This window comes from Harpia harpyja, chromosome 1 (assembly GCF_026419915.1).
Source record: "Harpia harpyja isolate bHarHar1 chromosome 1, bHarHar1 primary haplotype, whole genome shotgun sequence".
Lineage (NCBI taxonomy): Eukaryota > Metazoa > Chordata > Aves > Accipitriformes > Accipitridae > Harpia > Harpia harpyja.
In genome coordinates, this window is record NC_068940.1 from 44,861,070 (window position 1) to 44,886,170 (window position 25,101).

The 25,101-nt window shown below is 49.6% G+C and overlaps 1 protein-coding gene across 3 annotated transcripts in view; it reads left to right on the plus strand.

Moving 5' to 3' along the window:
• RALY (RALY heterogeneous nuclear ribonucleoprotein) overlaps nt 1-24,849 on the plus strand; it is a 140,990-nt gene extending 116,141 nt beyond the window's left edge. For all 3 annotated transcript variants that reach the window (XM_052790168.1, XM_052790182.1, XM_052790175.1), the window contains 8 exons: nt 2,797-3,061; nt 8,183-8,255; nt 15,572-15,619; nt 15,880-16,040; nt 16,720-16,833; nt 17,377-17,522; nt 22,702-22,750; nt 23,009-24,849. In XM_052790168.1, coding sequence (XP_052646128.1) covers nt 2,806-3,061; nt 8,183-8,255; nt 15,572-15,619; nt 15,880-16,040; nt 16,720-16,833; nt 17,377-17,522; nt 22,702-22,746 — 843 coding nt within the window. In that variant the 5' untranslated portion in view covers nt 2,797-2,805 and the 3' untranslated portion in view covers nt 22,747-22,750; nt 23,009-24,849. The remainder of the gene's footprint in view (nt 1-2,796; nt 3,062-8,182; nt 8,256-15,571; nt 15,620-15,879; nt 16,041-16,719; nt 16,834-17,376; nt 17,523-22,701; nt 22,751-23,008) is intronic.
• The last annotated feature ends 252 nt before the right edge of the window (nt 24,850-25,101 follow it).

Below are 25,101 nucleotides of genomic sequence, written 5' to 3' on the forward strand. Positions count from 1 at the left end.
CCAGTCCCTGCGGGTTTAGGATGGAGATTCCCTGGGGACTGGCCATCCTGGAGCAGCCTCCAGCCAGGCTTTGTGCAGATATTCAGGATTTCTGCGAAACGAGTCCTTGAGGCTCAAGCTGGGTACCCGAAGTGACCAAACAGCTGAAAACAGCCTTGGCTCTTCCTCTGTTTCTCCACCTCTGCACCAGGAATGGGGACAGTTTCCTTTGTGAACCTTTTCCAGACTGCACTGCAAAAATATGTTAAAATAGATAGTATTAAACAACTGTTATTATATAGGTTGGAACTTGGAGCAACCTGAAGAGGTTGGGCACCACTTGCCAAAGATGTGAGAATTTAATTCACTTAGATGCCTTTAAAAGTCCTCTCCTTAGGTTATTTTTTCCGATGTTTTTAGGAACACTGTGTCTGCCAGGAATTGTTTTTCAAGTAATAAAACAAAAGTCTCTGGCTCTTTTAATCCGTAAGGGTGAAAGGGAAAACATAACGAGCCAGACAGACAAAGTCTAACTTTTTTTTGATTGGATTTAGCAGGGAGATAATTTCCAGCCTCAGTGGTAGGTTAATAGAGTCACAGGGGTTAGAGCCGGATGAGATTTATTGTGCCATCGCATCCTCTCCCTGCTCCGCATAGAGGATCAGCCTTGCCAGGTATCTCCAATGCTCTCTATGGTCTGGCTTTAAATGATGGAAGGAATTGAGTGTCCAGTCCTTTGTGCTCTCAGAATTAAAAAGGCAAAGGTCTGCAAATCACAGCTTGTCTGTTCAGAGCTCATTGATTGCAATCGGTGTTAAAACACTCCATGTCTCCCCGGGTCAGGCTGCAAGCACCATCTGTGTGTGGGGCTGGGTGAGTCTCCTCTGTTGCCTCTTTACCTCCATGCTGGACTGAAGTTTCACATCCTGGAGGTACAGAGCCAGTGGCAGCAAGCCCTAATGCACTGATGTTTGTCTGTACCGGTAGAAGTACCCTTAGACAAAATGGGACTATGGGCAGGAGCAGCCCCCGCTGGGTATGCCAAAGGGCTGGTAGCTCAGAAGGACATCGTCACACATGGAGCCAAAATGGGGCTCACCTGGCAAAGGGGTGAGATAGGTCTAGTGAAGTTATCCCCCCTAACAGGTTTAAGAGGAGATAGAAGCAACCAGAGATTTCATGCCCTGTGGCAAAGTGCTGTGCAGGAGAAGATGGGGAAGAAGGAGGACTTGAGTTTTTTTAAAGTCTTGGGTGCAACCAAAAAGCATGCCAGAAAATGTTATGGCTTTTTCTCAGGCTCTACCTGCCTAGTGAGGAGTGTAGGGAAGACTTAACTGTGTGTTTCAGGGCTCGGCAAAGCCAGAGCATCACATGCTGCCGATGTCAGTGTCTCGGGCAAGCTGGGCTGCGGGCAAGCAGAGCCTGCCAGGACTTGGGGAGCAGGGTGACCAGGTCCACAGGAGCTGCACCCATGCAGTTGGGCAGCTGCTGCTGTCCCCACCTTGGACCAAGCTGCTCAGGCAAACTTAGGCTTTGAGCCCGGAGAGCCAAAACCCCAAAGCCAGGCAGTGCTTTAGCTTTGCCCAGTGCCAGGGCAGATGCTGGGGTCTACCAGGGAGGGGACACCATGGCTCTGTGGTAGCAGTGCGTCCCCTGTGCCAGGCTCAGTGACCACCTGGAGTTTTGGACACCCTGGTGGCATTGCCCCAGGTGCTGGGAGTATCTGTGGGTGCTGCTGGAAGTGGCTGGGAAAGAGCAGCGCCTCAACATGCATCATAAAATACCTTCCATAGCTCTGAGCTGACTTTTCCCAGGTGAAAAACCACACAGTATGTATTCAGTACACAATAGCGATCCCAATGCATCCCCTCTGTTTCTGGAAGATGAAAATCAAACTGATGTCTTTGGACAGCTGGAGTTTTTGCTGCAGAAGTGTGAGCAGGCAGCCTGATAGGCAGCCAGACCAGCTTTGATTTCACACAATTTCCAGCCCTGTCCCTTGGTACTCTTAGTCCTCAGAGGTGAAGCCTGTTCTCAGGGGCTGCCCATGAAATAGCCCAGGCAAGAAACCTGGGAGGATCATGCCTTGCAGCCGTGGGAAGCAGGTTGGAGTGGCTTGCAGCTGATCTGGCTGATGGCTTAGTGATTTCCAAGCTAACAGTGACACCTCCTGTTTGCACAAAATTCAGCTCAAAGCCCAGCGTGTAAAATGCGCAGGCAGGCAGCAGAGTGCAGCTGTCAGATAGGACCACATGGGCTGCTTCACCACTTAAATCTCTTCATTTGCATCCAGAAAACTCAAGCCCTCTTCCAGCTGCAGGTGTGGACCCGCAGGGACAAGGCTGTCCCTGTGTGTAGTGAGAGCTGGCCTGTGCTGGGAGGTGCTCAGCAGGGGAAAGCCCAGAAAGGTGGGCATGAACAAAGGTGCTGAATGCAAACTGCTTTAAAAAGAGCAGTTCTTTGAATTGTAATTAAGTACAGAGAAGTAAAAGGGTTTTTTATAATAGCATTAAAGCTTTTACTTGGATGTAAAATTTATTTAAATTTTGGTTTGTCCTCTAAAAGCAACCAGCTTACACCCAGAGTGTCAGCCTGGTAAATAGGTTTCCAGCAAGAGTTTCGCGCTGGCTGTGACAGTTACCGCCCCCACACACAGGGGCTCTCCGGAGATGGGATCCCCCCAGCCCTGACTAGTTGAAGTTGAGGAGCTGGTTCCCTCGCTCCAGGCTTGCTGGGAGATTTTTATCCCACACCCCTTTTTGTAAGACTCTGGCAATTCCCTTGCACACCTTCCTGACTCCCCACTTGTTCATTCAGGTGTTCAAGATGTCATTGAAGGTGCAGACAAGCAACATCACGAACAAGAATGACCCCAAGTCCATCAACTCCAGAGTCTTCATTGGCAATCTCAACACAGCCGTGGTCAAGAAGTCAGATGTGGAGACCATTTTCTCCAAGTACGGCCGAGTGGTGGGCTGCTCTGTTCACAAGGGCTATGCCTTCGTACAGTACTCCAACGAGAGGCACGCGCGTGCTGCTGTCCTGGGCGAGAACGGGCGTGTGCTTGCTGGCCAGACACTGGGTAAGTAGTTTCTTCAGCCATTTTGGGTGTCCAGGTAAAACATAGGTTCCTTGCTCCATAGGGGCTGGTCAAGGGATGGCCAGTCCAAGGTCAAACTGGGACATTGATCTGCAGATCAGGGTCAGGTCCAACGATGGTGAGCAGGTGAGACACAACCCAGTGATGACCGAGCAGGTCCATAGTGACAAGGCAGGTCTGGGGCCAGGCTGGGAAGTCAGCCAATGGGTCAGGATCAGCAGGGTCCATGACCAGACACAGGCATGACTGTGACAGAGCTGGAGACCAGCGCTCCTACAACACAGGGGCTGAAGGCTGCCAGGTCCCATGTGGGTAGGGGTCAGAAGTGAGGCTGGTCATGGCCATTTAGGTGTATCGGTACCCTCAGGGCTGTGACATTGTGGCTCAAAAAAAATCATGTTACGAGCTGTGATGGTAGAAGCTAAAACACAGTTCTGAATCATCGCTTGTCTTTGTCCTTGATCTGGTGGGGAAAAACAAGGATGGGAAAAGACATTGCCTGGTTCCCTTTCTGGACCAGGCCTTACCCTTTGCCTGTCAAGAGAGGTGATGATAGTCTAACTCAGACTAACCTTAGCCAGCTGATGTTAAATGAGATAAATTCCCCCATAGACACAGGGAAGGCTCTCATCTGCACTGCTGTGTGGTAAGAAATAACAAACAAAACCACCCCAGCTGCTCCCACTGCATCCTTATTTTGCAGATTGCTCTGAAGTGTCACATGCTGAGAAGCTCTTGTCACCAGCTCTAAGTTGAGAATTGGAACTGGAGACAGTATTTTTAATGAAAAATTGTTACTTCCAAGCCTGCTGCAGGCAGTGGTCATTGAGCATGCAGGAGAGCGATTTGAAGCCCATTCCCACCCTGCTTCTGGCACAGCAGTCTGAAATAAAAAGTTGCATGCTAGATATGATCTTCAAGACGGTGTGCTGTTTCCAGCCATGGTTTATTCAAATATGAGAAACTTCTTTTCTCTTGCGGTCCAGAGAGCAGAGCTGCAGACTGAGGCAAAGCGCAGTGTGCCAGGGACACTTCCAGCCCAGGCATTGCCCACACATGCAGAGTCTGTAGATATGACAAAGAGGGCCTTGAGGAGCAAAGGAGCTCATTGCAATGCTCCAGACAGATACAGGAGACGCAGCTAAGAGACAGGCAACATTTGCCCGCTTAGCTGGAGAGATGAAAGGTTTACCATGATAGGAGCTTCTTACTGTCCTCTCTGTGCTGGTCCCAGAGGTCTGGCATGCCAACAGGACAAAAGGACTGTATTATAGCTGTGAGTCCTTTACATGTACTGGAGGAGGTGCAAATTCAGCTCCCTTTCATCTGCCTTCCTTTCATAGGCCAGTCTTAGCATAGAAGAGCTCAGCAGGCTTTCTTTTGCTGTTCATGAACCAGTATAAACACAGGGATACTCCCCTTTCAGGAGAATCCAGCAGAAAAGAAGAGCTGAACAATGTGGTTAGAAAATGTCTTTGCACAAAACAAGGTAGAAAGTGTCCCCCCCCCCTAAAAAAGAGGAGGTGATGGTCACATAGGAATGTGGAGAGGAAGGACAGGATGGGTCCAGCAGGGGACATGGCAGACACGTTGCTGAAGAGACGGTCCCTGCTTCTGTTCATGGGCAGGGTTTTGGGGGGGGTCCTTCAAGGTGATGACAGAATTTCCCTCCTCAGGTGGGCGGCAGGAAGGTAGGTTGCTTTCTGCCCTGGCAGCTCCAGCTGGTAACTTCAGCAGGGTGCAGCCACGCGATCCTGTGGAAGAGCTGCAAACCACGACTGCCAGGCAAATGGCTGCATTTGGTGTGGCAGGAGCTTATGGGGAGCACGGTGGGGCAGCATGCCTCAAGACAGTGCCCAGTGTAGGGGCAAAGTACCCCCAGCCTGCTCAGGGACAGCAGCTTGTTGTCCCAGTGCAAGGCAGCCTGTCCCCAGTGCCAGCAGGTGGTCACTTAGCAGGACTGCATCCCTGTCCGAATCCAGAGCCACTCCTGCACGGCAAGCATTCGCTGTAATGACTCAGTTGTAGCAGCCCTGCATGGCACAGTTTGAGTGAAACTGCCTTTCCTGCCTCAGCTGTTCAGCTGGGAAAGAGAATTTGCACCATCATTTAAGAAATGGGAAAGCATCGTAGTTTTGCGTGTGACATGAGTGCTGTGCCTGCCTCTCGTCTGAGTGGGCATGTGGTTTAAGGATCTCATATCTCCCCCAGCATCCGTCAAGGCTCTTCCGTGTCCTTCTAATAGATCATGGAAAAGCTGATCCTTGCAGAAACCCTTAAGTGAACAACTCCAGCTCTCAGTGGTACTTGTCCCCTCCAGGAGCACAGCTGGCTGCGCTGCCATGGGACAGTTACATGCGCCAGTGGTGGCAGGAGGGTTCAGCCCTCCATCTGCTCCCGAGTGCCAGTGATGCTTTGCAGGTGACATTTTCCAGCACATACCAGAATGAATGAGCAAAGCAAGCATCTTTCTAGCTCACATCTTCTAGCTAAGATCAGCTCTCAAGCTAAGTGGTCTAATAGCATGTCTTCCATTTTTTCTTTTTTCTCCTTCCTTTGTCGTCAGTTATGCAAACAACCAAACTCGCTTTTTAATTGATCAGCAAGATACTGAATGCATCACAAAACGGAGGTGTTTGAAATGACAGCTATAGCCCATCCTGTGCTAGGAGATGGACTGCTCTGCCAGGCAGGTCCTGGCAGCCTCTGTGCTTTCTCCAGAGGCTCCCAGACACCCTGGTCATTGCAGAAGGCAATTACCATTCCAGTGGGGGAGCTCTGCACTGGAAGCTGGATCCACACCATAACCTGATCCTACCATGTAGGCTAGACAAAGCACAGCCTCCCCATTTAGTGTGGGCAAAGGTGCCTAGATATGAGCAGGAGGAATAGATACTGCCTTGGGGTGGGTAGATAGTGATATAGAGGAGGGAGCCAGAATGGGAATGAGATGCAAAATCTGCCCAGGCTGAGGTGCATGCTGAGCACTTGTCTCTCCTTGTTCACTGTCAAGGGAATCCTGAGGGTCATTGTCCATCACCACTATAGGTTGAAAGTATAAATTTCATGGTCTCTCTGCATGCACCAATGAAGGCTCTGCAGTGCTATTTCTAGCAGTGCATACCAGCAAATTGAGCTAATTGTTGTCATTATCCACCATTGGGCTTTCATTGCATCTCCCTTGAAGGGTATTAATCAGCATGGTGCTGTCATTAGCTCTCCGTTCTGCAAGAAAAGTGACTGGCAGCTGGCAAGATGCACCCTGACAGCAAAAAGGGTTCACAAGGGAACTGGAGCTGAGCACGGATGTGCTTGGGGATGCACCAAGGAAGAATTTATTCCTCTCCTCCTTTACAGCAAACAGCATTGCCAGAAGCATTGCGTTGCTCAACAGACTCAGAAAGGCAACCACATGCATAATGTTCACACTGGCAGCACTTGTCCATGGACCTGTCCTGTGGCCATGCGCATCCTTGGTAGCATTCAGGCTCAGTGCTCTTCTGCATTCCCCTTAGCAGTTGAGTATGGGAGGATGGAGGGTGAAAGGCAGCAAAGAAAACACGCTCTGATCTGAATGTGCCTCCAGAGGAACATTCAATGTAATGGCCAAGCAATACCCTAATACCATACTTGTTATGCAAGCTTATAAATAGGCTAAGCTCCAGCTTCAGTAGGAATGATGTCTCTTGCTAGACCCTAAAAGGCAGTCCAAGGAATTGCTCAGCAAGACATTTGGGCAGTGGGAGCATGTCCGTGCTCCTTTGGAGCTGTGTCCCACGTGTGTAGCCTGTACTCCTGCTCAGGTTGTTTCAGCAGTGCTGCAGCTTTCTTGTGCTCCTGAAGATGACTTTCTTGGTTAATAATTAAGTCAGCAGACTGTTCACTTTGGATCATTTTGCAAGCTGTTTATTTTGATGGTGAGCAGACCAGCTTGTCCACATTTCTCCATAAAGTCCCTTCATGCAGCATGAAAAAAGCAACAGTTAGTAAGCTTACACCTGCTGAGTTTCATGGCATATCCTGGAAGTCCTGAAGAGGTGAGAACTTATATACCCCAGTTTGCAATCACAGATCCATGAACCCTGAGCCCCAGATGGAGACCTTCAAATCCACCTGCACCTCAGAGGCTGCAACTTGTGCCACCAGCTTAGCACAGGGACCTGTCCCAATGCTGTGGGGCAGCCCCTGTCCAGCCCCATGCAAATGGTGCTTTTGTTCTACATAAGGAAATCCTGTCTTGCTTGGCTCATATCTGGCACGCCCAGAGGTCTGACACCTATTTAGACAGAAAGGACCTGAAGAACAGAAAAAGTCTGGGGCTGTTTGGAGAAGCCAGCAGGGAATTTGCTCACTCCTAGGCCAAGAAACAAAGAGGAGGTGAGGCCTCATGCTCCCAATAGCTCACCTTTCTGCAGTTCTGGGGCCACACTCAGTGTTAGATTGCCAGGGTCTCGGCAGCCTTCATGAAATTGGCTGTATCACTTTATTCTGACGTCAAAAGCATGTTTGGCACCAAGGCCAAGGAGAGAAATTTCCTTAGTGGATTAGAAGAGCTCATTCTCACCTCCTCTAGTAGAAGATGCTCCTCCAAGATCAGCTGGAGTAGCTGCAGGTGTGTGCCTGCACCCCATGCAGTTTTTAATACAGCCCAGTCCACAGTGATGCCCAGCTGGCTCATGCTTAGCATTGATTTTTATTCTAGAAGGAGCAAGGGATAAATTGTTAGCAATTAGCAGCATGCAGCAGTTTTATATATTGTCCATGCCTTGTCATAACAGCACCATGTTCTCCTGAGAAGCCTGTCCTGAATTTGTGTGTGGGGGTTAGACCACGTGCAGGGTGTTGACCTCAAAAATAAATGGTTAGTAGCTTTGTAGAGGAAAAGAAAGGGGCTTACCAAGTACAAGAATATATTTGCCTTCTTGTGGGGGTCCAGCAGAACACCAAACATGCTAAAAGTAGGTGGAAATGCGGTGGGAGGTGCAAAGGAGTTTGTTTCTGCTGATGGCAGGGCTGTGCACAGCCCCTCATGCTCCATGGTTGGGTATGGCTGCTGGTGAGTGTGGACGTGCTGTGTCACAGCTGCATGTACATTCGTTGCAGATATCAACATGGCCGGGGAACCTAAACCCAACAGACCTAAAGGGCTGAAGAGAGCAGCCTCCGCGTTGTACAGGTAGGTCTCCACCGTGCCACCTCCCTGCGGCGAGGTCTCCAGGCTGGTGTTTGCCTTCTGGCTGGGGCTGATTTTCGTACCCCCCAAGGCTGCTGCCCCAACCTCCCTGGCCCCTACCCCAGGCAGCCTTGGGCTGCTGCTGCACGTTCAGATCTTCTCCTCCCATGGGCTTCTTGGCCTTTGCAATGCCCCTCAGTGCTAGGCTGCAGGGAGGAGAGCCAGCAAGAGGTGTCAGCGGCACACCCAGGCTTGGCCGATGCCCATGGCGTTGGGGGACTCTGCATGGGCATGGTCCAACCTGTGAAAAGTGTTGGACCTGGAGATCATTGGAGAAAGGTGAGCAGCACCTGCTTTAACCTTATCAGAGGTCTTGAAAGAGGTGTACCAAAAGGAGCACTCCTCTCCAGCCCCAGCTCCTCCAGCTGGGGAGTAGGAATGGGGCACAGTGATGCATGCTGGGTGTTGGGGGAGAAAAGGGACCAGGGATAATTTAGGGAAAGATGCTGGAGAGAAGAGCAAGAGAAGAATGACAGGGAAAGGGAGAGAAGAAAGGAAGAAAGTGGGAAACCCTTGGGGCAACAAATGGAGGTGGACCAAGGAGGTGGCTGGGAAAGCCCCAAGGGAGCCTGTGCTGTGGAGCAGTGACCAAGGGATCAAGGGAATGGGAGGGACAAGTGGGACGTGAGGTCTGTGGGATACGTAGCACGTTACAGATGTCAGAGTGAGCCTTCAGTGCCGCTGTTGCCAGCTCTAGAGACTTTATCGTGATTTTCACGAGAAGTGAAGATTTTCATTTAAACCCCAGCATCTGGAGTCATGGGAATATGGGAGAAACTCATTAAGTTCTTGCTCCTGTGGTCACAGAAGGGAAAACTTGAAAAGGTATTTGGAGAGTACCCTGCAGGTTCAAGAACCCAAAACCAAACAACAAGATCCTAAAACGTATCTTATTTATAAATTCTCGTTATTCTTACACCAGTCTCATGGTATGGAGACTGGGGCACTGAGGCAGGATTTAGAAGGTGTGATGTTGGGAAGAAAAAACTAAAATCAGTATCAGGCTTATAGGTGAGTGTAATAAAGAAGGAAATCATGAGATAACTGGTTTTTTCTACAAAAAAAGAAAAAAAGTGAGAGGGATGAAGAGAAATGAAAAAAACCCTATAATTCAGACTCAGCCATGCAGTCCAACACCGGCATGCTACGAAATAGCAAACCTCAGTGGTGGCAACACTCTTGTGGCATAGGCAAATCCACCAGAGCTTCAACAACCTTCCCACCACCACCCGCAAGGCATCTGTTGAGACCTTCCTTGAGTCTCCCAGCTGAGCTCTTCCTTTGCAGCTTTCACCAGGCAAATTTTTCCTCCCACCCTGGGCCAGCTTGGACCTTCACCAGAACTTGGCCCTCTGGATTCACAGGGGACACCAGTTGAGGGGAAGTAGACTCTGCATTACCCACACTGATATATGGGAATAGAGATGACAAATCTTTCTATTCAGCTGTACATACACTACTTTCATGGTCCTGGTAGCCATAATGCAAATCAATTCATTCTGTACATCTTGCAATAAAGAGCATTTCATTTACTGTTTGTCCATGCCTTGACTGCTAATACATTTCTGTTGAAATGACCGATATTTCAGACTTCCAGGCTGCCATGTAGATGAAGAGAGAGCGAACAAGAGATGTTTTCTTCCTCCCACAAATATGGATATGCTAAAATACGGGCCAGAGAACTACGCTGCTCTGAGCTTCAGCAATATTTCATCCCAGATTGGCTGTCAGATTTAAACTTTGCCATCTGGACTAGCAGAACTTACGATATCTCACAGAAAGCTGGGAATCCAGGTTTGCAGTGAGCTGTGGTTATAGCTTCTCTAACCATCATAAATTTTTCTAAATGTTAGACTTCAAAAATCACAGCACTATAATTTATAGAAATGCTGTGTTAAACACAGAAGATTATTTTTTCAAAGCTTGGGTTTTACTTTGCCTCACTCCAAGTCTGTATGAGAGGGTCAGGGGGAAGGGAAATCTCATTTTGGACATAGAGGAAGCAACAATCTTGACAGTCTTACTTGATCCACCAGCCATGGGGGTATCTGGGTGTTTAATAGAAATCCTTTGAGATGTAGCCTCTCATCTACCTCCAATAGGTAAAACATACACACAGGTTCATGCCATCATAAATTTTCTCAGGTCTCTCCACAAGAGGGACCTTCAGTTAATATAAACCTTGCTGTCATCTCTGCTCTCCCCCGCTCTCTCTGGATCTTCAGAGCCTCCCTCCCTCTGCCTCTGGCATTTGCCAGAGCATCCCTTTGCACATGGGAATTCCCCTGGGTGCTCCTGCCTGGCACCCTGGCCACTGCTGCTGAACACGGACGTGCCTGGAGATACTGCAGATGAGTTAGTGAGGATGGCTGGAAGATGAACTTGTATTTTGACCATGTCCCCCAGGTATTCACATACTGTGTCGCAAAACTTTTTGCCTTCTGGCCACACTTTTTTTGCCTGCATAGCAAATGTCTGGACAGGATTTCCTGGGGCATTTTGGGCCGCATTTGGGTCAGTGCCAGTGATTCTGCTGGGCTGTGAGTTGGCTGCTTGTTGCTGCGGGAAGGGAAGGTGGCTCTGCCCCAGGGCAGGGGGATCTGCCAGTGCTGCACTTGACCTTTGGAGGCACAAATCTCTGCCCTTCTCTGAAATGCTGGTGCTAATGTTGCTCTGTAGCCAAAAGGACAGTGAGGACAACCTAAGCAGGAACTGCAAGAGCAACCAAGTGTCTGGCAGCTCAGTGGCCCAAGGAACTGTCTCTGAAATGGTGACAGACACAAACCACTGCTGACTTACTTTCACAGTCTACAGATGCAAGTGGACAATGTCCTTCCAGCTCAGCTGGCATTCGCATCCCCTGTTATACCCATTACTATCCCTGCAGAAAGCTGGTGTCAACCCATCTCCAAACAGATCTACTGCTCCCCCATCTCGGCAGCGGTGCTGGGAGCAGTGACACCCCAGCAAGCCCTGGTGCCAAATCCACACAGACAGGGCTGAGAAACAACCACAGGGCAGAGGAGGAGGTGAGTCATGGTACCCAAACCCAGCGGACCCAGCACTGGCAGTAAGGATGTGCACACTGTCCCAGCCTACAGCAGCCCCACTGCAGCCCCAGCGCCTTGGAAATGCCAGGCTCCCTTCCCACATTTCTCTCCCACCTTCTCACTACTTCAGCTATTTGCAGGAGGAAGGAATCTCACACCAGATACACAAGATCGTGAAAGCTCACTGTGTGATCAACACCAGATTTTCCAAGTAGCTTTCCAGTGGGTATTATTTCTGCTGCTGCAATAATTAAGGTTGTGCAACCATTAGTAGAAGGATGCGAGCTGAGCACGACGTGTCACTTGTGATTATCAGTGCGGGGCTGTCAGCCGGTAATTAAAAGCACAGCTGCTCAAACGTACATTTGCTATTCAGGTACATGCTCAGAAATGGCACCACAAATGTAATGTAAAGGCAGCACATACAAACAATTGCCCTTCAATTATGACTATTTGGATTTTGAACCTTTGTGAGTCATTAATAAATGTTATTTAATCACTAAAGAAAAACGAAGCAGAAGAAATGCATCAGGAGATGGAAGCATCATGTTACTCAATGCAGCCTTACCGCCTTCTGCTGCCTCTCACTGATTGTCCCTGCCTTATTTTTAAAGGGCACCATGTCACCAACTGATTGAAAAATGGCAAAAATTATTCCTGTACACAAAGGAAGGCCTGCCAGATCACTGAAAAATGATTCATCAGTCTCAGGAAGGTTTATCCTACATGCAGTGAAATTTTCAGGCACACAGTGTCCAGATAAATCACCCATGCAAAGGTACTCACTTTTACTAGCTTTTTTTCTTGCATTAATGTTGGAAGACCTGCCTTTTGCTCAATGCCTGACTTCCTAGGATGCTGGTAAAAGCATCCAGCCACTGCCTCCCTGGCATCATCTGTTAAGCCATGACCTGACTGGCATGTTATAGCGGGGTCATACAGTCACAGACTTTCAAAAATCCCCTATTTCAGCCTGCTGCCTTCCTTGAGGGCTGTCTCATGGTTAGCAGGTATTGAAAGCAGTACTGCCAGAGGCTGAGTTCAGAGTATTTGCTGTCCTGCACCGTACTGAGTCAAAGGGTGGCTTCATCTCATGTGAGTTCAGCCCTCTATGGTGTCAAGGCTTTTATGTGGTCTGGTTGTCTGGACTCCCTTTATGCTTGCTGGATAAAAACCAGTTCTTCACCTGACAGTATTTTAGATGTCTGCCTTTGGATGTGATGTACCATGACCTGGAACTGCCTCTTTCCCCCTGGCTTGGATTTATCTCTACATTCCCAGTGTCTGAAGCCAAGTGAGATGAATCCCACTGTTTTGGGGAAGTCAGGACCAGCTCCCCAGGATAATTATGCCCCTAATTCCTTTTCAAACGGGTGGAAGTGTCAAATCCCCTGAGGATTCAGGGCCAGGGCAGGGGTACCCCCCCCACAGCCTCTTGCTTTTCACCCACAAATAGTAGTAGATGCTCTTGGATCCACTGCCCTCCAGGTCAAGCATGTCATAAGCCAACTCCACTGCCTCTGTAAACAAGCTGCAAAACCGGACCAGTAGTGATTTCCACCAGAAAAATGCAAGGCTGCCCAGCTTTGCTCACACATTCCCTATTGCAAATAGCGTAATAACATTTACAGTGTTTGTTAGCCACTTCATATACCAAATTGCTGGTTTGACTAGTCTTGAAAAAGGCTTAGGACTTCACCTGAGGTTTTAGGCTTCTCCATCGTTCTCTGGTCCACACCAGGTTGGATCTATAGGTACTTGAGGCTTTGCTTCGTCCTGCTGGTGCTGGAGCTGAGCCCAGGAGTGAGGTGGAGGTGCCCAAACACTGCAGGGCAGGGTCGGTGATGGAGATGGAGGGCACCCACCCCCTTTGGGCCTTCATTCCTTGTTCCTAGGAGCAAGGCTTTGCCCAGGACAGGGCTGACGGCAGCAGGCAGCAGCCATGCGTTGGGGTTGGAGCTGCAGCTCCTCTCCATCCCCATCTGTCCGTGGACCTGGCCACGTGCTGAGCCCACAGTGTCCACAGCTGTACCAGCAGGGCTCCCACCAGGGAGTGAAGGCTTGGAGGAAAAGCCGGCTCAGACCAGGAGTATGAATAGGGTGAAAAGAAAGGAGTGCGGGCATTTCAAAATTTTGCCAAATTCCCCCAAGCTTTGTTTTGTTTGTGAGAAAATGGTCTAAAGCTGCCTCATGGTCCCCAAGCCACAGCGAGATTCCCAGCAAGAGCAACAGCCCATGGAGGGAGTTTTTGCAGTGAATAAAGACACTGCTTCAGCCCACTTGGAGTCCTTGAGCCACAGAGAGATGCCACTGTCTCCTCTTGCCTGTGGCTACAGAGAACATTGGCTCCAGCTCTGCTGCTGGAGCTAGCCAGAAGCAGCTCACCAGAGTCTGTCAGGATTGACAAATATTAAAAAATTGCAGCAATTTCATTTAAGTTGCATCTAAGCAAAAAAAAAAATAACGAAGAGGGGGAGTCTAACAGTGTAGAAGCATCCTAGTTCAATTTTCCTTTCAAATGACTTCCTATTTTGATCGTATTCTGTGTTTATTGGATTCAAATAGAATGGGAGTCAAACATCCTTGGTGATCAAAATAGATTGGCAGGCTGAGGGGAGCTATTTTCTTGGAGATTTTCTGTATTTCCAGGTTTCATCCCAGGTTAGAACAAAAATCAAGTTACCAGTCACGAAAATCTCCATGAAAATACGTTCCTCGTTCCATACTGCCCATCTCCTCAGCCATACGAACAGGCTGGTTATATTCCAGCAAGAGCTGATGTGGTAGGAATTACCTTTCCTAACTGTCTTTGGCCCCAAAGGAGCCCTGGTGTCTCCAACCATCCAGCATGTGCTTTGAGTCCCCCCGAGGCATAGGCTGAGTCTCCGCATGCCGCCACAGGCTTCTGGGGAACCCAAGGATCATCCAAGGAGCATGGAAAAAAACCATTTAAGAAATCAGCCAGTTACTGAAACTAAACATTGGGTGGGAAGCCCAGTGCCAGCATAGGCAGGACCAGCATCCTGGATAAAGCCTGGAATTTCTGGTCCAAACCATGCTTCCCACCGGCCATCCTGGCCAGCCACACATTCTTGTCACTTCTTGCCTAAGATGCAGGACAACAAATTTAGTCTCAGCTATGTACTTGAGCACTCAACCTTCCCTCTCCCCATGCCCCAGTTTCTCCTGGCTCAGAGTCCTTCCCTCTCCCTGTCACTCTCTCTTTCTTCCCATTAGATTATCTTTTTTTATAAGCCTCTTCAAATGGTTTCGTGATGCAGGACAGACTCTTTGCTTTCAAAGGCTGCAATAACCATTCTCTTTGTTCAAAGCAGAGAGGAGGGAACATCAACATAACTCATTTAACCAGCAGTAATTCAGCCAGCAGCACACAAGGGAACCAGACGCTGTGTTTAGCTGGGGGTAGCTGGTACATTCAACAGCGTTGCTCTTCCCCGCTGCTGAGAGTGTGCCGGGGCATCAGGCAGTACCAGCGTGGGTCTTGTCTCTGAAGAGCTGTGATTGCCCGCTGTAACCACTGGTTTGTGTTGCCTTGTGAAAAACTAGCTGCAGCAAGAGAGAAAGCATGTTACTGGGTCTCCAGGGAGTGAGAAATGCCTTTCTCCAACTTTGGGTTAAAATGCAGTTCAAGCTTAAGAAAACAGGACATAGGCAGTGTCTTGCTGGGAGGAGAGAGGTTTAAACATCTTCAATAGCAGAGATGTTAAATTAATAAATATGCCCTTCTTCCTCACTTCTCCCCCAACAATTATATATGGTATGAAAAAAAAATCATACAAGAGTGGCAGCGGGGCAGTGCCCTCCTTCCACCTGGCAGGACGTGCACACTTGTCCTCCCAGCTGCAAGGGTCTGCAGGGAGGTGTGCTGAGCCCGGGAGAAAGATCTGGTGGGGGCTGAACGCACCAGACAGGGTGATGTTGGCAGCAGAGTGTTAACCTGGTTATCTCATGGTGGAGCAAGAAGATGTGCGGGTGTATTAAAAACCTACGAACTGGGGTGGGGAGAAATGTCTGCAGTGAAGCGATGGCTGAGTGGGCACCAGCCCTCCTCCCTGGCCAGCTGCACAGAGAAGTCAAAAGTACAGCTAATGGAATAAGTAAAGGACCTGGGAGGCTCAGCAGGTGATGAGGGAGTAATAAAAAATTGCCAGCACTAATTAACCCGTGCTGTCCTGACTGTCTCTGCAGTGGCTACGATTTCGACTATGACTATTACAGAGACGACTTCTACGACAGGTGAGCAGGGGAGGCATCAGCCAAAGGAGTTTTCTATGGGGCAAGGTCTTCCCTGTAGCGCAGCTCCTGCTGTGGGAGGCGAGGTGGGGTGCAGGGTGGTCCAGCCCAGCCCAGTGCGGTGGGATCCGATGGCCGGGCTGTGCCCCGGCTCAGCACCAGCCCTGCTCAGGCTCTGGCTGTGACACCTGATGGCCAGCATGGCAGGGCTGGGGGTGCTGCAGGGCTGCTTCAGCCCCCCTGTCCTTCCTCCCTGGCTCCAGGCTCTTCGAGTACCGGGGCCGAGTCTCTCCGGTGCCCAGGGTGGTTCCTGTGAAGCGGCCGCGGGTCACCATCCCCCTCGTCCGGCGCGTGAAGGCGACGCTCCCTGTCAAGCTCTTCGCCAGGTCGGCTGCCATCGCCAACAGCTCGGCCAAGTTGAAGCGTGAGTATTTGCATGGGGTGCAGTGGGACGGTGTGGAGACGGGTGTGCACATGGACCTCCCATGTCCAGGTGTTCACCCATGGGGCCAGATGCTCCCAGGGAAAAACCTTAAAAAAAAACAAAGCATCTGGAAACAACAGCCCAAGCGAGAGCCTCTCAGAAGCCAGCAGGCTGCAAATGCAGCAGGGGAAGGTGCAAGTACAACCTAAGCATGCCAAAGCCTGGTGCCAGCCTCCACAACATGCCTGGACAACAGGCACACAGGCTTTTTTGGGTGCCTACAGCCACCCACAGCTCCCCCAGCTTTCCCTGCCGGTGCTGTAACAGGCAGTGGGGCAGGGAGGGCTGGTGGTGGAGGAGGGCGCATTGCTGCTCTGTGCAAAGCCAGCCTCTCCTCGCCTGCCCACCAAGCCCCTGTTAGCTGTGCTGGATGCCCTGCACACCATTCACCACAGCTCCTTCCAGCATAGATAAGCTCAGATACACCATGCAGCAAGGTGTGAGCATCACCCCACGTTGACCCCCAGGGATGCAAGGGGTATGTTTCTAGCGTGGGGTTTCTAGTTGATTTTTTAACCTGCTCAGTGAGGTGACTTGGGCCAGGCACAGAGGTGAGGCAGGCACCTTGGGTGCTCTGTGGGGCACTAAATGCCTTTTTTTTTTCCTTCCTTCCTCCAAGTGAAGTGCAGCGAGCTGCAAACAATCAAAACTGAACTGACACAGATCAAATCCAACATTGATGCTCTCCTGGGCCGACTGGAGCAGATCGCTGAAGAACAGAAGCTGTCGACAGGTCAGTTGGGTGCACACGGATGCCTCAGGGCCAGTCCGAGAACATGCAAAGAGTGGAGGGAAGTGCCCTGCAGAGCTGGTCTTGAAACCATCGTGGCTTAGAGCATCTTCCGGGCTCTGACAGTGAAGTGTCGACCCCCAGGTTCCAGGGTAGAATGACAGGACAAAATTGCATGCCAAAATCCCCAAATTATAGAACTGGGTTTCAAAATGATGAGATTTTTTTTTTCTTTTGTCATATAGTTTGTATTTTTTTAGTCTGCTTTTTTGTTCTATTATTCTATTCCTATTCTATTCTGTTCTATTCTGTCTGCCTCCCACACTCATTCCGGAGGGATGCAGAACAATGACCTGCTCTGCCCTCTCCAGGGTTGCTTTCAGGCAGCTTCCTCAAAATCAGCAAAACTTCCCATTGCAGAAAAAAAACTAGATCTATTATTTACCTACCAACTGAATTTGGGGACCCACTGGATTAGTGTTATCAGGCTCTGGACATTGCCTCCCCCAGCCCCTGATCCTGGTGGCTTGGCTCTTGCTCTCACAGAGGTACGGAAGAAGGCAGATGGCAGCAAAAGCGAAATCTCTCAGGAAGACACAGCATCAGAGGCAGACATCAACACAGAGGAGCCGCTGAATGGGGATGAGGGTGAGGAAGAGGGTCTCGCACGGGATGAGCGTGAAGATGAAATGGTAAGAGAGTTTGGGTAATACATCCCTCCAGCCAAAGGAGTTTAGTAATGGACAGTTTTACTGGAACTTACTAAATCCCCAGAAGAATAGTTTTTCCTTCCTCAAAAGAAATTGTTGTATTTAAATCCCATGATTGTTCACAGCTTGTTCTTTCAAACTGTTCTGCTGCTTGCAAAAGCCTTGACCTAGCAAACGCATGTGGAGATGCTGAAGAAACATGGTTGTCTCTTGAAATTTGGACCACATTTATCCTTGATTTCACAACTGTTAATTAATGGTTAAAACAAGTTGCTCTGCTCCCAAGTAATTCTCAGATGGATTGAAACATGTGGCAGAGACAGGCCATGTTATATTAACTGCGCTTTCCTAACAACATGCATCTGCAATGCCCTTTCATCTGGACGGACACCAAATGGCATAAACCTAGCTATAAGGTCTGAGCAAGCCACAACTGCTGTGCATGAAGCTGTACATCCACAGCAAGGGCAGCACGCGAGCATGGCTGGCCTGATGTCATGCACGCATCAGCCCCATTGGTGTCAGTGCTGCCCTGAATAAGGACACTCCCAGTGAACCCAGTGAGCAAATGTTGTGCCTGAAAAGCATCTGGATGGGAGCCCTGTTCTCGGGTACTCTGATGGTAAGGGTAATACAGGGCACTGTATTACCACTGGCAGCACTGTCATTTATCCCAAATTAAGACTCCTCTGAGAACAGGATCAGCTCCAGACCCAGGCAAAGGGCAACAGGGTGCTGGGGCTGAAGGACAGGCCTGCTTGCTGCCTATTCTGCAGGACCACAGCCCTGGGAAACTCAGCTGGCTGGCACAACTCTCCCACGGAGGCTTGCGGCACATCGGGCAGCCTCTGAGCCTGTACTGAGTGTGCCCTGCCACAGCTCCGTTCCTTCCCCACCCCAGCACTGGTGGCAGCAGAAGTGAGGATGAAGCTCAGCATTGCTTGCTTCTTCCTCACCCCCTCATCGCTAGGGTGGCCGCGCCGCATTGCACATGCACGGCACTATTCCTATGGCCAAAAAGCTCCTCTAACTCAAAACACTTCCCAGCTTGTTTGTACTCTTCTGCTCTGCTCCACCTTAGTCATGATGGATGAGGGATCAGAACAGAGTCTTTCAGCTGTTTCTGTTTCTGGGGCCTCACAGCTGAAGTCCATGACTTCTGCTAAATCTAAGAAGAGATGATTAAGGGGAGACATCATAACAGACGCTATAAAGAAGAAAGGCAAAAGCTGGCCTCCATCTCTAAGTCAATTAGGATAAGGAAGGCCAGGTTTGAATTATATCAAGGGAAACAGATGGTAGAAATTAGGGGGAAACTTGCCAGTGCTAGTGATGATAAAGCAGCACACAGCCTGTCAACAAAAAAATGTGGAGTTTCTGCCATTAGTGGGATAAGCAGACAGAGTGGACAGACATCTGCTGGTAATGATTTAAGAGGAGCTGGTCTTCATTAAGAGTAGATGAACAAGATGACTATTTCAGCTCCCTTCCATCTCTATTTTCTGTAACTCTCTGGTCCTGAAGTGGCACTGAGATCAGAAATATTTTACTGCCAACGTCAGACAGGCTCACGTGCTCAGCATGGGGCAGGTTAATGTCTGCAGGGATGTTCTCTTAAAGACTGCTAGGCAACTCACAAAAGCCATCCTTTATATTTTGCTCCTGACCTTACAACACTGAACAGTTTTGAAGTCTTTCCAGTTCCTGGGGAGTGACTCCTTTATCCCACATCTCTGTGGCTTACACACATCAGTGTAGCCTTCACCACCTGCTGTCCACGGACGTGGTACCCACACCAGTCCCTAAAAAAATTATCTACCCTTGGCTCTGAGGGGCAGTGGTGTCGCAGGAGGAGAGTCAGAGGTCACTCAGATCTGATCTAGTAGTTAGTTTATTGAGTTCTAATCAGTAAATTTAGGTATGTAAAATAGTTAATAAGCGCAGTTGGATTGGTGGTCAGTACTCTACTACAATTAAAGTTAATATGGGATACAAAGATTATTGTGTAAGCTTGCTATATGTATCTTAAATGTTACATGCATGCAAAAAATGTCACTTACCAATCCGTTGATGCCTCGTGTCAGGTAAGGGATCTCCCAGCCTTGAGGAGTAACCTTGAGAAGTGTCCCTGCTCAAGGGGAGATGCCTGTCACACAGCCCACTGCTGCGGAGGGAGAGCTCAACAGACCCTGATGGCTTCAGATATTTATAAAGTGGTTGATTCGTAGTCAGATTTTCTGCTGTGTTCATGCAGTTTTGGCCACTTATCAGCCCAGTCTCCAGCCAAACCATTTTTTTGAGTTTGGTGCTGGGTTCTCACCAACAGCCTCACACAATAGGATTAACTTTGTTTAGGCTTACTTGCTGAGCATCTGCCTGGACCAAAGTCCAGTTAGTTCAAACAGTAGGAGTGCATCCATCACAAGTGGGAAAGACATAGTTTATGCAAGGCAGGAACCAGACCTGCCAACGCTTGTGCAGTACCCAGCACAGAGGCTTCCCTGCCATGACCCTCTTCCCCATGGTGACAAGTGGGGAAGATCCAATTGGACTTGGGTCTAGGTCCCACCTATACCCTGTAGACAACTGTAGGATGTCTCCTGGGGACCAGCAGGCCTAAGCATCCCTGCTCGTAGGGGAGTTCACTGAACCAGAGCTCATGTGAAAATACTACGGCTAAGCAGAGTGGTGTTTCACAGTGATGTGAGCCCCAGCTGGGTGAGGGGGAGCATTTTAGACCCCAAGGAAGTTAGGCACACAATTTCCATTGAAAGTCAATGGTAGCCGGGCAAATACTTCCTTTCAGCCCCACTTCCAGTGCAAAGTTGGCTGCGCTGGTTTTGTGCACAAATCTCTGCTTGGCCTTGGTAAAGTTTTCAGCATCACCTGGGGAAATCAAGTCCAAAATACACGCCGCAGCCCACAGGGAGAAGGACAAAGGGGGCCCCTCACCCAACATGAGTTTGTGCCCTATTCAGAGGGTGGGCAGGAAAGGAGCTCTGCAGAGAAAGGATAAAATAGGTAATGCTTCATTCCCACAGGCTCTGCCACTAGGCTCAGGGACCTGGGAGGCCAGAAGACAGACCGGACCAGTGAAAACCAAGAAGGAAAAAAAACCATCATTGAGTACCTTGGCCTTTTCTGTGTGCTTTGTCACTAGGTCCCTTGGTCTCCTGCCCCACTGAGCAGTGAGCTTACACCTTCCTCAGCCTTCCTTTTGCTGCTGGTGTACCTGCAGATGCTCTTCTAACTCCATCACTGCACACTGGAGGGATGGCTCTATATTCCTCCTGGGTAGCTCAGCTCTGCTTCCCATCTTCTAGGTCCTGCCTTTTCATGCAGAAAAAGCTCGGTTGGGAGCTTGCTGTTCATCCATGCTGGCCTCCTGCTACACCTGCCCACTGTCATCAGAATGGGCCATTTTTGTGCTTCAAGGCAGGTGTCCTTGAAGGTGACTCACATGCCCTGGCCTCCTTGGCCTCTGGAGCAGTCTCCCATGGGACTTTGCCAAGCACATCCCTGCGCAAACCAAAATCTGCTTTCTTAAGTTCGGGGATTTGATTCTGCTCTTTATCTTGGTCAATCCTCTCAGGATAGTCAACTTCACAGTCTCGTGGTCACTGCAGACAAGACTTCTCTCCATCTTCACATCTTTGACCAGTTCTTCCTTGGTCATCAGTAACAGTCCAGAATAATGTCTCCCCTGGTCAGTCAGCTGTGTCAAGAAATTGTTCTTGATGCTCTCCAGAAATCTCCTGAGTTGCTTGCACCCAGCCCTGCTGCCCTCCCACCAGATTCCACGGTGGTTGAAGTCCCCCAGGAGTACAAGGGCCTGAGATCAGGAGGCTTCCTCTAGCCATCCAGAGGAGACTTCATAGCAGGTAGTCTGTAGCAGATGCCTGCCATGATGTCACCTATGTTCATCTATCCCCTGATCCTCACCCACAAGCTCTCAGCTGACTCATCACCTGTTCCAAGGCAAATCCCTGTGCATCTGAGCTATTCCTTTGCCCAGAGCACACACCACCTCACCTGGCTTTCCTGAAGAGCCTGTTCCCACGGCACTGCCTGCTCTGTAATTGCAGAGAAGGAGCCTTTGCTCTGTTGCCAGAAGTCACAAGCCTCCAGACTTCCCTCACTTGGGAGTCTCCATCCACAGCTCCTTTGAGTGTAGTCTCCAGCTGTCTCTTCTTCATGGATTGCAGTCCTGAGGCTTTTCCCCTGCAGGGTCTCTGCAAAGACCCTGTTGATCTCCCTGATGATTGTAAAAATCTGTTTATCTATCTCCCCCAGTGCCCTGTATACCAGCCTGCTGCTAACAAGATTGGGACTGGGCTCCCTTGTCTTTCCTTTCAGATAACCTAGCATCCCCTGCAGACCTCTCCTGGATCCATTTCCATCTCTGAAATATTCACCACAAAATTTGGCCTATGCAGGAGATGATGGATAAAATACTACTGCTGAGCACGTAATTCTTTTAATGCTACTGCACTGCAGTACGGCTCCAGGAGGGGGACTTTCACACGCCATGCTTTCAAAACCATTGTTGCATGGGGAGTGGTTCAGCACATCGGCCCTATTATTGTGGCCTTTGGAGTGATGAATATTATGAGTGTTATCATTCTGGATGATGAGTTCTGCTGCAATCTGGGACCAGTTTCTGTGTTCAACAGCAGAGTAATTACATCGTACATGATTTGCAATTGCGGACTGACTGCACCTTAGCATCATTGGGCAGTTCCAGTAACACGGGAATGCCTGTTCCCTGGTGTGGGCCATTCCTAGTTCCCAAGTTAACTTCTCACAGTGCTACAACAAGGCATGAGCTCTGCAAGCACACACAGTAAACTTTATGAAAGTGCTGAGCATAGACTTAACCTGGCCATGCAGAAATTCCCTTCCAGAATAAGGAGCCAGAGGAAATTTTTGGTTTTGCCTGGGACTGTGTCTGCCAGAAACCACAGCCACAGTACCCGGTGTCCACATCAGGTGTGTTTTGTAACTCCTCCAGCATACTGGGCAACCTGACACTGCTAGCAGTGTGCAAGCTCTCCCACACCGTGGTACCAGCTGGTCACTGCATGCGAGGTGTCATAGTGTCCCAGGCAGGGCAGGAGGGACACGTGGTGATTTACTGTTTCTGGTTCTCTTTTCCCTCCAGGAGAACAGCCATTACACAGATGTGGAGGATGCCAGACTACAGTAACCAGGTACAGCTCACACACTGCTTTTTAGAGGCTGATTCTGAGCAAAAGCTTTCATTCCATGCATGTTGGGGTGAGGGGGTTTGCTGCTTCAGAAGATGATCTTTTCCACTAGTCCTCTGTGCTTCCCTAGTACTGAGCCTGGCTGCTCAGCTGGGTGACTGGTCAGCCCCCTCTCCTTTTCCTAAATCACAAATCTTTGAGGTTCAAGGAGAACCATGTACCTTCCCGCCCCCACCCCCTCTGCCCCTTCTCTCCTTGCAGCCCATTCAGAACAGCAGTGAGCAACAGAGTGAGGAAAGCACGAGGCTAAACCCTGTCCTGGCACGTTGAGCAAGACAAGCTGAATTGAAGTGCTGCTGTCCTCTCTACCTGGCATTCAAAAGGAGAAACATGGCCTGACATCTTCCATCCATCTGTAAAGCAAAGACAAAGAAACTTCATCACCCCAGTGAATCCCCACTACCCCATGCAATGGATTTGGAGCTCTGCAGCCAACAGAGGCAGGAACCAAACCCTGCGCAATCCATAACCATCACTGACTGGAGAACAGGAGAGCAATTGTGTCACCAAATGAGTCAGAGCTGTTACAGAGCTTTTTGTAGGAGAGGAGGCAGAACTAAGCCTAACCCCATAAAGACATTTTTTTCTGTGCTAGGTGAGAGCCAGAGCATTTGCTAACTGGGCAAAAAGTACTGTCTCAGTTTGGACAATTTGTGTTCTCACGCTAAAGGTCATGTTGAGGAAGAGGGTGTGGGGTGACCTGTCCTCCCAGAACAGTCACCTCCTGTTGTGTCTCTTTTGCCCCATGAGTTGCCGCGGGTACACGGTTACTTCCAGGTGGAAAGGAGTCGGTGCTGGTGCCTGTGCTGTGCTCTTTGCAGCTGCTTGAAGAGAGGGGAAGGAAGCTGCCTGCAGGAAAGCAAGTGATCCCAAGCAGGAGAAACAAAGCATACATCATCTTCAATGGTTTGGTCTCCTCATTCTCCGCTGAGCAAGTCTCTGCAGAGTGAGGGGATGCAAGCATGTGTGGATGAGACCCTTTTCTTGAACCAGCTGCTCCCTGGAAGGGGATGTAATCTACCCACTTCTCCAGCCCACTACCAGAGACATCAGCCCCTTCCCCAGGGTTCTCACGTCTCCTCTTGCCCCAGCCTTGCTGGGTCTTCACACCAACCTGGCACACCAGGATAGCTGTGCGACAGCTCCTGCTCCTGACTCCGAAGGCTGTGCTCCATCACCAGTCGGACAGGTCTGCACAGCGTGACAATTTGCCTGAGCGTAACGAGACTGGCAACAGTGAATACCCTGAGCACGATGCATGTGGGCGTGCAAGCACCTCCCCTGCCTACCAAATTCGAGCTGCTTTTGACCCGTGCCATGTCCTGCGAGCAGAGGGCTGCAGCAGCCAGCATGCGGCTTGTCATGGGAACCCCCTTACACCACAACACCCAAGAGGTCTCTCAGCCTTTCTCTTCTTGTTCGTTCCTCCATTGTGGGCTTACCCAGTTTTTCTGAGTTCAGGGGTAGATGGGACTGAAACTCACGCAGCACTTTATTCAGATCAGATGGGTCCTGCCCATTTCCTCTCCAAAACACACACACACACATATCAGTGCTTTGAATCCAGAACGGTGTCCACACCTTCTCCTTGGTCAAACCCTCCCACAAAACACGTGGCCCCCCAGGTCATATAGAGTGCTCTGAAAGGGGATGCCTGCTTTCTGCTCCAGTGCTCAAAGCCAGACCTCATCTATGTCATCTCTCTTTGAAGGGTGAAGGGGAAAACAGGTCCCGGGGGGGCAATGCTTCCCTCCCCCGAGGGCCATTCTGGAGCAAGCATGGCTCTTGAAGCACAATGTTTTATTTGCATTTCTTAGTTTCAGATAATTCATGAGGGATTAAAGGGATAACCGTGCTTTCCCCTACCTTTTTCAGGTTCCTGTACAATTTATCCATTGTGTTGTACTGAGCCGTTGTAGAGCTGTTTTCTAGGCTTTGAGAGATGAGCTGCAGTTTTTGCTATGAACTGACTGCGATGCTGATGTTTGGGAGAAAGGTGACCTTGTACATACAATCCTGTATAATAAAAGAAAGAAATATAATTTGCTTTCGCTCGCTTCTCTCTCTGTCATACATACACATACACACACACATACTTTTTTCCTCTATTTCAGACAAATAAGTCTTTCCCTTTCTAGGCTTTAGCTGTGCCCACAGGATTTGCTTTCCCTTACACAAGGTATATCCCACTGGGCTGAGCAAAACATCTGGGTTCACAGGGACTCTGGGACTTTTCCTCTGGAGGCCTGGAAACTCATTTGATGCAGGAGAGCAGGGGAAAAATCCAAGCCTTT